At 41.7% G+C, this 13612-nt stretch overlaps 1 protein-coding gene across 12 annotated transcripts in view; it reads left to right on the top strand.

The window, feature by feature from the left end:
- nav3 (neuron navigator 3) overlaps positions 1 to 13612 on the top strand; it is a 443539-nt gene that overhangs the window by 411010 nt on the left and 18917 nt on the right. For 11 of the 12 annotated variants that reach the window (XM_030440425.1, XM_030440422.1, XM_030440427.1 and 8 more), the window contains 9 exons: positions 337 to 531; positions 1203 to 1255; positions 2616 to 2639; positions 4254 to 4277; positions 4494 to 4571; positions 8442 to 8525; positions 9587 to 9698; positions 10674 to 10798; positions 13552 to 13575. In XM_030440425.1, coding sequence (XP_030296285.1) covers positions 337 to 531; positions 1203 to 1255; positions 2616 to 2639; positions 4254 to 4277; positions 4494 to 4571; positions 8442 to 8525; positions 9587 to 9698; positions 10674 to 10798; positions 13552 to 13575 — 719 coding nt within the window. The remainder of the gene's footprint in view (positions 1 to 336; positions 532 to 1202; positions 1256 to 2615; positions 2640 to 4253; positions 4278 to 4493; positions 4572 to 8441; positions 8526 to 9586; positions 9699 to 10673; positions 10799 to 13551; positions 13576 to 13612) is intronic. The other variant, XM_030440419.1, reaches the window with a different exon arrangement.

The raw sequence follows: 13612 nt of genomic DNA on the forward strand, positions 1-13612 counted from the left end.
ACTTTAAGTAGTTTGAACCATGTTTTCAAATTTCTTAATTAAAATGTTTTGTATGTCCCTAAAATGCGTGACAATACTGTATGTGAAATGGGATACAACAGTAGACAAACTCACTTAGAAACAAACTGTATGATGCTGCAATTTCCGATTAAATGATTCATTTTGTCATGTAGTAATTAAACATATCTTTAAGTTCAACATTTGCAACATTATTCGATGATATCCAACAGTAAATTTTCCTGCATGAATGAGTGATTACTGATGCATTATAGACTTGCAAAAATGTAGCAGGGGTAAATAATAACTCTGATTTTGATGTTCTGTTCCTCTGTACAGTGAGCCCCACTAACATCAGTCAGTATAACCTGCCACCAAGCAGCAGCAGCATGAGCCGCTCCAACAGTATCCCCGCCCAGGACTCCTTTGACCTGTATGGAGAGGGTCACCCACTGGGTGGCAGCGCAACCTCCCTGGAGGATCGTCCAAGGGCCATCAGCCGCTCCGGCTCTTTCAGGGACAGCACTGACGAAGGTAGGACACACTCTGGGACACACTCTTAAACACACTGAGTGCACTGTGTTCCAAAAATGACCTCAGTACTATGGAGCTGTTAATAATAATTTTAGGGCCACATTCACCAAAGCAAAGCCCCATCAGTCATTTTAATACCAGATTTAATGGGCTCGCGCTGTGTGTTCATACTGTGAGTGACTCGGCTGATGGCTCGTTCTGTTCGGATCTTTTTGTGGCTGATGTAAGAGGCTCTGTGATTGCTTCCATATAGAGGTCAGCTTCTTAACAGGCAAATCATGTTTTTTCAATGCCTCCTTGTAACTGTTCACAACTCCCATCATCTGAATGAGTTACCACAGCTATAGTGGTGCTATATGCTATTCACTCAGCTGGGTAAACAAGAATAAATAAGATTTTCTATAACACTAGATAATAACTCCAATTGTCAATTTCATGTTGATTAAACGTTGGTTGATAGTTACTTCACTGTTAACAAACAATAAATGCTGTATGAACCATGTATTAAGCAAATGTGTATTGTAAAGTTGCTATTGATGTCTATAAGCCTTTACAATTGGAAAAGATGGAAGACGGTGTGGTCACATAGTCATCTAACTGATGCACTTTTAACATTGAAATACTTTTCTAAACCTTTCTTGTTCCTCATTACTCTCCCTGTCTGCTTATAGTCCATGGCTCTTCGTTGTCTCTGGTCTCCAGCACATCTTCGCTGTACTCTGCTGTAAGTAGCCAGCTTTCCTTCCTAACGCACAGTAGAATTAGTGTTACTGTCAGGTGCTGTATATATAAAAGGAGTAAATGATTGTGTAAACTCTTCATTAAAGTTCAAATCATTCATTTTACATTCTGAATGTATCAGTTGACTGTATGTAATATGAAAGGAGTTGCTTGTAGTGACAAATGCATTTGAAGTAACTTTGCAGTTCCACTCATCTCAGTGGTTGAGTCTCTCCAGTATCATCGGTGGTGTTTCCAGACACAGCAGGCAACTGTTTTCAGTGTAAAAGCTCTGATTTTAACAGCTAAAAGCCAGATAATTCACTAAAGAGTTAACACGAGACCAAAACAGAGCTTAAAGCAAAGTAAATATTTGACTTTTATTCACAAGGTGGCCCAAAACACAACTCCAAATGATTGTTAAAAATGCTGTGTGTCCCTAACCCTAACGACTCTATAAGAAGATAATGCGTTAATGTTGTGTTTACATCTTGTCTTGCAGTCCCTAAGTGGCCAAAAAAACAAAACATTTAATGCACCTTTTAAACTTAACTTTTTTATTTTGTTTCATTTCGCTAAACAGCACCCATGAAATCTTAAATGTCTCAATTCATTTTTTTAAAACTTAGTCAATCAGCTCACACGCAACAGTAGGCTAAGAGGAACTTTTGAGGCAGTGAGATTTTGCTTTTCAACGTGAGGTTCAGTGCTAATGTTAAGGGCTGCATGCAAAAGAGGACCAATTTTAAGACTGGAATAACCAGATTTTTGAAAGCCGTCAGCGCTTCCATGCAGAGAGGCTTTAAATGTCACACACACTCTCATCCAATATTTTTTGTCCCGTCCCTTCTGTCTCTGTTGAGCTACGAAAATTACTTTCCATCGCTGTATGCTTCTAACATAACTTTGGCAGATAAGATTCTGGACAAGTGTTTGGTTTCTAATAGCACAGGCAGCGCTCCAGTCTTCACGTTCAGTGAGGCAGCAGATTAGTTTTAGAGAGAAAGATCGATTACCACCCACCTCCGCCTGTTTCCAATTGCGCTCACAAAGTTGCAGAGTAAAGGGCTGGATGAATGATGAAGATTCTGTTTACAAAGTTTTCCCTCGGGTCGAATTAATGTGTTTGTTTTGTGGTTATCAAAACCATTTCTTATTTTATTTTCTATATGAATTTATGCACTTCAACACCAGTGAAATTGTCTGTCACTTTAATCTCATTTGATCCAAATTTGGTTTAATTCTCATCGTCTATGCGCTGGCCATTTTATCACTTTCCTTCGTTTCATTTTGAAAAGATGCTGTGTGAATAAAACACACAGAGCCAATATCTTTTTTTAATTCTTTATGCTTCTTCCTTGCAGACAGAGGAGAAGGCACACTCAGAGGTAAGGATGGGTGATTTTCCATCTGTCTGCATGTCTGCTTCTCTTCTCCACCTTCCCACTGCACATTCATACAATTTGCATCTTAAAGCTGCTCAGTGGAGCTGCAGTGCTGCACTGTTGGCCACTGATAAGCTCTGCTGATGTTGGTGAGGGTTAAGTGACTTACTCGTACATCTTACCTCAAGGAGTTTTTCAAGATTTATTTTCAATCAGCTGATTTTATTTCTAAAAAATTGACAAAAAGTGACAACTTCCATGTCATGCGCATGTTTTGCTGCCCGTTTGGTGACTCCTGGCTGTGTTTCAGTGTCTGTCAGTCTTTATGTTTGTGTGTCTTTCTGTTGCACCTACATTCAAAGTACAAACAGTGATATGTATTCAGATAAATGTGGCCTATTATAGAGGATCAGTTTGAACAAAAAAAGTACATCAATACAGCAAAAGTGATGGTGGATGAAATGATTTCAAGTTGTTCAATAAAGCGGTTTAACTCCATGTTGCATTGCTTTTTGTTAGTAGTAAACCTTTGCATTGATTTCATCTTGATAACCACAAAGCCTTACTGTGCTTCATAGCATATAGAATATGCTCATTTTGAAAACTTACCACTAAAGTCTACATATGTAATGCATGCCCTGCCCTTTGGCTCTTTTTTTGTTTGGCTTCGTTCAACAATCCTGTTCAGTTTATCACTGATTCTTCTTTGATTTTCCTGATTTCTGCTTTGATTTTTTGAGTTCTGTTTCTTTTTCTCTGTCTTTGTTTATCAGTGCTGTAAGCTCAAGCTTGGATCAGACAGTAATGTCAAATAAATAGACTGTGGGGTTTGTTGTAACCATGCCAGATGGGTGGAGTTTAGCACTTTGAGACAGCTCACACAGTGCAAACTGACAGTCAAGCACTAAAGTCAATGTGGAGTACCATAATTAAGCCAGTTCTGGTTCTTTCTCCTTCAAATTTCACTCATATTTTATGTTTCCTACTTTCAGATCAGTGACAGAGACAGTTGACCTACACATGACTCGAATTTGTCATCATATACTTGAGACATGTGTCGTTATGTTGGCACAGCAGCAATCTGGCTCAGCAGTGTTGGCATGGAGGATGAGGAAGAACAATGAAAATAAATTATCAACAGGACTTAACTGGAATTCTCAAAATCTTAATCTCCTAAAATGTCAAAACTGTCAATGAAATGTGATGGAAAGAAGAGGGTACTTTGTACACTGTCAGATGGATTATTTTCAAAAACAGACCTAAGTAGAAAAGTTTGGATGTTGACATAAATTTGAAACCAAGCATGGAAATCTTCTGTGTGAAGTGAATCCTTTCTCGTGACTGTCCATACTTTCTTGCAGTGTGTTGTCCACTTTGGTAAACTGACACATCTGGCACATAGCTTATTTTAGAAAGTTAATCAGGTATTTGCAGATACTGTTTGACCCAGGACAGAAATACTTACTGTACCTCTGGCTTCCCTGCTGAAGTCTAACCTTGGCAGAACCAGTGCTGTGGCTTGTGATAACCCCTTTTCCCTCCAGCCACATCAGTACATGCTGTTTGATGGAGGCATGCAACATGGTGTTAATGTTTACTCTTCTCTTTTCAATCAAGGGCCAAACAGTCCAAAATTCCACGGTAATCCCCCACACTTTGTGTTCACACCTCACCCCAGTGTCTTTTTACACAGTTGTACCATGTAACCGCAGAGTTTTTACATCAAAGTTATCTACAGTACAACATGGGAGTTGCAAGTTCAACGCCTCTTTGTATTACAGTCATAGTTACTCTCCTTATGTATTCCTCCAGGAGCGTTAACTCATCGTTTACCTCTGTACTTTCTTCCCTAACCAGCAAATCAGAAAGCTGCGTCGGGAGCTGGACGCCTCTCAGGAGAAGGTGGCGACCCTGACGTCTCAGCTGTCTGCCAATGTGAGTTTGTTTACTTCAAAAGACACCGTCCAAACAGTCGGCTCATTTGCATTATAACCTGCTGTCAGAGAGCTTTTACGGGAAGCGTTGCCTATCGAAGCTCTGGAAGGAATATAAATCTTTGAGACGCCCACCAAATCCTTTACTCTGTGTTTGAAGCCACCCTGCGTGTATTTAGGCTCTTACTTGTTTGATTTTGTTGGTGTGTGTGTTTCTGTGTGTGTTTCCTCAGATGGGGGGGTTTTCTTGTGTTGTGTTTGTGTGTCTACGGTACAGAGAGGATTGTCTCTTTGCTTTTGTCTCAGCCGGTGGGGGTCTCAGCGAGAACAGGAGCTTCTCCCAAATTCACCCAAGCAGGGAGAATCAAATAGAGGTAGACGGGCGTAGAAGGGGAACAGGGAGATGAGGATAAGTGAATCTAGACTCAAGTGCGTCATGCGTGGGTGAAACCAAGTAAGATACAGAGACCTCCAACCCCAAGACGGAGCTGTCTTTGTGCTCAGATGCAGATAGATCGACAAGCCTCAGCGTGTGACTCGACTCCCCCCAAACCCTCAATGCCAAGTGCCTGATCAAGCGAGGAGGCAGACGGGGTCTTTGCTTCGGTCCGACGCTTTGATCACAAAGTTGTGCCGAGCTGAGACTCAAGGATGCACTGCAGGGAAACTTTGAGGAATAGTAGATGAAGACGTAACTTTGTGTAAAAGTTATGTAGGGACAGTCAGATAACTTCTGCTTTGTTTAGGGCATGTGGATTTACTCGACAGTGAAACTCACAAAGAGCTTTGCATTCACAGTATAGTCTCAGTTGGACGATCCTTCACAGTTCAGTACAGTTATAGTAAAGTGAAAACCTGCTGATGAAACATCATTATGTACAGTGTTTGAGACTAGCAGGACTTTCATCATCTTCATCCTGCAACAAATGAGAAAGATATGATGTAATTCTGCTACAATCTGAAGCAGAAAAAAACATTCACGGACTAATTAAGTATGGCTGGGTGAGGGTGCTTAACAATTTACGCTTAGCCTGTACCTTTATACTTTTATAGCATGTTCTTTGTGTCGCAAAGTATTTATAAACATAATTTCAAAAGACTGCTAACAGGGTCACTGAGCATCTAAACAGGAGTGGAGAAGGCTACCATTCATGCCTCACTGTGCCAAGCCATATGCAAACACTTGAACAGCAGAAATCCATATGTGCTTGTAGCTCCTACTCATGGGAGCTGTAATGCACATATGGGAGGTGGGTAGACAGTGAGTAGGCAGTGTGGAGGCCGCTGGGGAAAAAAAAGTACTGAAGCGGCATCGCACTGTATCTACATGACAGCATGGTGGGCTGCTGGTGCTATAAGCTCATGTCATCCCCACCTACAGTCCAAAACGAGACACCCAATGTGATGTTGCTTAACCATTTATGCACCAGAACACATGTAAAGAAACGTATACATTGATGTAAGCTTAACAATACGATTGGGCCTAAACATGCATTCACATAACAGAGACTTCCATAGCACACGTACCGTCAATGACGATGCTCTGTCTTTTATACTCACACTGAGGCTTTGATGTGCAAGGATACGTTTGATTGTCACCACAGAGAAAAAAACTGGTATTTTCAAAATGTCAGCTTCTCAGGAAGAAGACAGTATCTTTCTTCCCCAATGTGATATTATGTAACAATAACTTCTTTGCCATTTACTCCATAATACGTTTATGTAAAGGTGTGTTAGCGAAAAGGTCACTTCACTTGGGTTGTGACTTCAACTAGCATTACATATTTGACCTTATCTTGTGAATTTAGAAAGAGCTTCAAGCATCCAAATGTTCTCAACCTGTAGTTGAGAACTGAAGTCATTACAGTGTTAGAATGTATATTTCAATGGCACAGAGGGAGGTTGTTGTTGAGGGAATATGGGATTTGAGTGATTTGATGAGGGTATAACCTGCCATCCCCCTCTCCATCCCCTCATAGCATAGAGACGGGTGGGCTTACTTTACCTGGTTACTTAAGGATTACTTACAGCTTTTGATCTGATTATCTGTTTGTTATCGAATTTGGATCTTGATTTAGAGCGTGCCGGTGTGTCAATACCCGCAGCATGCCCTCATAGAAACTGACTCACATTACAAACGTATTTCCTGTCGCACTGTCATATCGGATTAATTGCACTCCACAGACGTCATTTTGATTAACCGCGTGTTTGCTTTTGGCTTTGTTCAATCAAAATGGAGCAGAATTAGGAAAACCAGCATCCTGTCAGAGGGATTAGAAGAAAAACTGATGCCCAGCTGGTGGGAGTATTGTACGACTCAGTATTTTTTCTTCCCCCAGTCTATGTAGGGGGATACAGCCTGGTCTGACATTAAATCGGGTTTAAAAGTTCACACAGGCACCCCTCCTCCCCTCTCAATGTCCTTCCTCTTTCTATTCACCCTTCACTGTGTCACCCTGACCTTGTCAGCTCTCCCTTTCTGCTCAGCCTGCCCTACCCCTCCCTGTCTTCTTATTCTTCTCCTCCTCCCTCATTTTGGCTGTATCCCTCATTATCATTCTTTCGTCCCCTCCCCTTCTTGCTGTAGTGTTTAAATAATGTAGCCCAGCAGTGGGTGCTGGCTTTGACCACTGTAGTCGTGACTGTGTCATCCGTCTTGCACCAACACATAATCCATTTGAGATGTCATTTGCATCTTTAACGGTGCCGCCTGGCAGCACCAACACCGACAACTTATCCTCCAGTTCACTGGTTTGGCCCACCGTCAACCTCTACCCCAGCGCCCAGGATCAGGATGATGGTCAGAAAAACTGGGGTTCAGGGGCTAAGCGTGGCCGCCTGGGCCGGGCCCTGAGAGCAGGACAGATGGGTCAGCCGTGGGACGCGTTCGAGTCTGGTCACCGCCTCCTACAGGGCGGACAGGTGGGCAGGGGGTGTTGAGTTGGAGCTCACAGGTGGAGTTGGAAAGAGATGTGGAGCTGGAGAGATGAGTTGGAACAGTTGGCATTTCTAAAGGTCAAGACCTTCGCTGATTCAGCCAGGGACACAGAGTGGAAGAGGCAGTACAGGGTGCTACCGTGTGTGTGTGTGTGTGTCTGTTTTTTTCTAGATTTATGAGGTCCTTAAGTCCTCAAAATGTAGAACAATGAGGAATTTTCTAATGTTTATGCTTTTGGGCTGGATTGCAGATTTAAGAACAGAGGCTGTTAACTTAAGTACATCAAAGTTCTCACAGGTATAATGATGCAAATTTGTATTTGTGTGTGTGTGTTTGTGTTGAGCAGAGATTGTCTGATCTGTCTGGGCACGCTGCCCACCTCTGTGTGACACACCAGGCCTGACAGGTGTCTCAGGGTCTCTAGCTAAGGAGGGAGGATGAGCTGGCAGTATACACACAGACACACACAGACGCGCGCACACACAGATTTACAGATTTGCACAAGGAAACACAACCACGAACATAAGGCTTCAGCAGACATCCAGACATAAACATATATTCAAAAAACACATGCACAAACAAATCCAGATACACATCCAGACACATACACAGCAGATGGCATGACTTCGCCAAACATTTGACATTCTTCAGCATGTCGCCTCTGCATCTTCAGGTGATGGAGGAAGTCAGGGTGGGAAGACCGTCTTGATCTGTGTGTCTTCACATCTTTCCCTCAGCGCTGACTCTATTTTTTGATAGAAATAGTGAATGTGTGATAGTTAATTCACAGCGAAGATGCAACAGTGAAGTCGTATAAGACGCCTCTAACAAGTTCCCTGTTCAAATGAACCGTTCTGAACACGCTTGATGTGAACTTGTCCTTGAAATCTGAGAGTGACTGAAGCTGAAGACTGTCTTTGTGTCTCTGTGCAGGCTCACCTGGTGGCAGCCTTCGAGAAGAGCCTGAGTAACATGACCTGCCGCCTGCAGAGCCTCACCATGACTGCGGAACAAAAGGTACAAGAGCTTAGTCCTGAATGCTGAAATGTACTGCATATGAACTCAATGGCAAAGGGATTACAGGGAGGAGAAATGATTAGAAACAGGCAACCATTTGACACTGGAATAGTGCAGCTGAAAGTAACAATGAGAAGGTCGGTGGTTCTGGATTAATGGGTATTTTTATCTGTAAGGTTCAGTTCCCGACTCTTGTGAAAGGTCTCCTACTGACATTTCCATTTTCACACACGTTTTTTTCTGATTAGAATTTTAGTTGTTGCCTGAATATATCTCTAACTTTTCTCCTAACTGTAACCAAAGTTGTTTGACATGCTTAAACTGCCAATCTTTTTGCTTTACAGGCAGGTAAAAGTGTCCATATTTGCACAAGCCTGCAATGGTTCAGCATATACCATGAACCTAAACCCCAAAAAACAAATTAAAACCAGTGAACCCTGAGAATTCTTCCACATTTGTCTGCTCCGAGTCCTATTTTTCTATATTTTCTTACAAGTCTTTTACTGACAGGAGGTTTCAGAAGAACTCGGCACTGAAGCGCTGATCACATAGCAGCAGCAATATGTTTAAACATATATCCCTACCCCAAATTATGAATGCTTCCCTCTGTTCACACATCCACACACACACAGAGAATGCTGACAAGCCTTGGCAGCTTCTTAATCCTCTATAAATTAAAGCAGACTGGGATCTGGTGGGATGTCTTTGTTAAACAACTTTTAATTAAAGAAGAAACCCTATCTGCAGCCCTCAGTGGGTTTTCGGGCAAGGCAGAATAGGAGACTCCCTCTATCTGATCGTGTTGGTTCAACAGAGTAGAGCTTTTTTCATTCTGAGCAGGTGGTGCCGGGGTTGGGGCAAATCCTCTGGGGGACTCATGTCTTCTTCAAAATAACCCACCCTTTATTTTTGTCATTCCCTCCCGCTGATAGCGCTGTAGTTGCCAAATTCAAGAATTTGTTTCCAGTGACGCTGCTCTTCTGTTGATTCTGCACATTTGGCAAAAAGAAGAGTTTTTTGGTGTGTCATTCTCAGTTAAAAAACTCACTCTGTCTTTCCAGGAGTCTGAATTGGTTGAGCTGAGAGAGACGATAGAAACGCTGAAGACCCAGAACACAGACGCCCAGACTGCCATCCAGGTGGCGCTCAATGGCCCGGACCACTTACACAAAGGTAATGCGGAACCAGCAGGGGGTGTTGGGCCAAACTCAAAAGACTTGATGTTCTGAGGCGGCCTTAAATGCCTTTCTTTTCCATGAGCTGATGCATTTTTAGCCTGATTGGTCCCCGGGGGAATTGAGCCCCCTCATAATTGAATTGTTCGTGCTGCATAGGTCAGTTTTAGAAAAGCCTTAATTAGCCATGGAAACGACCTGAATCAGATGTGTAATCAATTTTGTGATATGACCTTTTCAAGTATTCAGTCTCCTCATAGCCGCTTATTCAAGCTGAGCTGACTCCACAGAGCAGTAACCTAAAACTAAAGTATTCACTGCTAAAACGTAAAGGAAGGGGCGCCTGTTAGCTAGATGGTAGAGCAGACATCCCATGTACAGAGGCTTTGTCCTCGCTGCAGAGGCCGTCCTAGCCTTGGGCCCTTTGCTGCATGTCACCCTGCGCTGTGTTTGTGCTGGTTGGCACCTTGCATGACAGCCACCGCCATCAGCATATGAATGTATGTATGAATTACTGTAAATCTCTTTGGACAAAAGTGTCTGCTAAATGCCCTAAATGTAAATGTAAATTAATGTATAGATAGAGAGATTTTTGTATTTCATTATATTTTATTGATATCAAGCTGGGAAATGCTTATATACACATTAGAAATAAATATCAACACTAGCAGAGAGATAGAGTTAAGTTTTATTTGCAAAACACTGGCTGGCTTTCTTTTTTGAAGAGGGCACAGGAAATACTACACATTTATTTCACTGTCATTAGTGATCATTCATTAAAACTATGTGTGGAAAACTACTCGCCATTAAAAGAAAGTGAGAATGTCAGGCTGTGGCTTTGTATTTCTGACTCTCTCAACAAGTGTTTCCTTTAATATTCAGTACCACCAAAACATTTTGGTATAGCCGTCAGCTCTGTAGGTCTTTCTCGTCTTTTGGGTGCTTTAAGGAAGATTATGTCTGTCCTTTCCAGACCTGCGGATTAGACGGCAGCACTCGTCAGAAAGTATGTCCAGTATCAACAGTGCAGCCAGTCACTCCAGCATGGGGAGTCTGGGCAAGGACGCTGAGGACAAAAAGAAGAAGAAGAAGAGTTGGGTGAGTGGAGAAACTTAAGAAACTGCCAGCACCGTAACAGAAACACTGCAAAGAATCGGAACAGATATACAACTGGTCTTCTGCACAAAATGCCAGAAAATCTAAACGGCAATCTGCCGGTCCCTCCCACGATTATGCAACTCAGGTTTCTTCATCTCAGACCTATCCATCTGGTTCTAGCAGACATCAGAAGCCTTAGAGTTTTACATTAGTTTTCTAGTCATTGTTTACGAGGTGGATTTGGTGGTGAAAGCCTTTTAATTCAAAAACATATGAATTTTTCAGTAGCCGTAAAGCTAGTTTGAATATATTCTATATGCCTGTATTTAGAGATTAAATGTCTTCTTTACATAGATAAAGGCATTTCCATGGATTAATGAAATAAAGCTTATTGTACTGTTGCACCCACTGAAAGAGCCTCAAAAGTTAAGGTAGAATATGTTGGATATTATAACTGCCTCTTGCTTTTGAACCACAATACTTTTTTTATACAGTTTTAATGCTTTGATTTGTATTTCCATTTTTCTTTCTTCTTTCATCCTTTTGGTGATTGGTGTTAATGTGGGTGTTTGTGTAACTGTGTACAACTTGACCAGCTTCCAGTACTTACTTTCTTACTGTAAGTGTTGTTTGTGTCTGAAGTTGGAGGCAGAGCATGTTGGGACTCCCATAGGTCATCTGCACAGTTCCTAAAACCCCCAATCATGTCTTGCTCAACACTATCAAACCCCTGTTGCTTGGTTACAGTGCTGAGAAGGTGTGAGCTGAGAAGCTGAGGTACCATCCAGCCGAGAGTGTTACCAGAGGGTCAACTACCCGGCAATTATAGCTTGAGACACACTTCAGATTCGTTCACAACAGCATGTAAATTAGCTTTGAAAAAGGCAAAGTGGCCACTAACATCATTGATGCTGGAGTTCAACTTAAAACCAGGGCCACCGCTACCCAGAGGTTAGAGAAGTGCTTGTTGAATCTCTGTTCCAAGTGGAATAGTCTGGACGGAAGAGAAACACTCTCACTTCCTTCACTATCAACTGTTAGAGTACTTTTGAGGACTCTTAATCGCTCAGTTACTCAACTGGACTTGGCCAAGTTTGAAAGTCTAAGATGCATCTTTAATTCCCCGAAGAGTTTAATTTAAACTTCTGTTTCCTTTTTGGAAAACGTGGTTTCTTTGATGCTATAGTGTCCAAGATGTACTTGCAACTGATTAAGGGATGCAGTGGAGCCTCGTACATTTTCTTTGTGCAATGCCAATCTCCTATTTCCATTTCTACCAGGGACTGTGTTCACTAATACCCACAAATCAGAACAACAAAGCCAAATTATCTAAAAATGCAATACACAACCACAGAGCTCACTCTCTTCTCTCTGATTTCACTGTTCTCTGCTTCGCTATGCAATAGCAGCTCAGTGTCCCTGGCTGGAGAGCTGTTATTTGCTGCAGCCCCCTGAGTCAGACAGATGACATATTAGAAGTTCCGTCCCCGCCAAAGAGCACAGAGCAAGAGCCAGTTTTCAGTCTCTGCTGCAATGCAAAACTCCTGCCCTTGAAATGTATGCTAACAGCTAAAAAGTTCACTACTGAGAGTGACACCCTAGCCTGCTATGTTAAGTGAGACCCCCAAAAAATTCAAGTCAGGCTCATGAATACAAATCAATCCCTTATTTAAGCAGTAATTAATTATTCATTTGCATAAATTGTGTCTCGGTGCATGCATGGATGGAGACGCCGACAGAGTTGAGCTGAGGTAACTGAGGAGTAAGTGAAAAGTGGGCAGAAAAGTGGCAGATCATGCTAACAGAGTGGCACCAGGGGATGAAAAAATTATAACTGTCAATAAGGCTGAGACTTTGTGCCGGCAAGCATATGACCTGTTGAAGTAGCTTTAAAGGATCAATTTGTAAGATATGGCCAGAATTTTAATTTTAATCATTTAGACGATGAACATCAGTTGTAAAGAAACAACAGTGTTGATGTTATTTCAAAGATGTGTTCCGTTGCAGAGATGTCTAGTGAAGTTTGTACACTATCCAGCTAGTCCTCGTCCGTCCTGTCTCGTAATAGCACTTTGTACCAGCAACAGTCTGGTATCCCCTTTGTATTTAGCGGGGAGATGTATGTGAGTTCACTACTCAATCTCATAACTAAACAAACAGAAAAAATGTCAAGAAAATACAATGAAAATGAAACTACCACTATGGTTTGGTCCAAATAGCTAATCGCTACAGCTAAAGATAGCAATAGATAGAATGTAGTTTAAAACAATATATAATCCATACATAGTTTTTTCTTGTTTTTTTTTTGCTAAACTCAAACTGTAATTCAGTTACATTAAGTACCAACCATACTGGCTTTGTTTAGCAAAAAATGTGATTGTAGGAAATGTTATTCAGTAGATCATGAGCAAAAGGGAAAATGTACTTTCACAGGATTAATACTGAAATCTCATGGACTCGTTCTCAACTTTTTCTTGCCTTTCATATCAGCTACAATGTAAAATTGATGAGTACAGCATGTCCCCTTACTTTTAAAAAACTTGTATTATAACTCCCTGTCATGCCACGAAGCATTTAGGAAAAGTCATCAGTTGACAATACATGTAGAGTATATTGTAAATCTCTGTTATCGCTATCTGCGCAAAAACAATAACTGTATCAGACACATTTTGCAGCTTTTAGCTCCAATCACTCATCATGAGCAGGAGTGTGTGTTTGTGTGGCTTAACGCTGGGTGTGTTCTGCATCTTCAGGTGGCTGATTCCATCCCGGCTCAGGTCAGTGGCTCCCAGAGTGTCTTCTGTATGTGTGCTG

Source organism: Sparus aurata, chromosome 14 (assembly GCF_900880675.1).
Source record: "Sparus aurata chromosome 14, fSpaAur1.1, whole genome shotgun sequence".
In the NCBI taxonomy this organism is placed as follows: domain Eukaryota; kingdom Metazoa; phylum Chordata; class Actinopteri; order Spariformes; family Sparidae; genus Sparus; species Sparus aurata.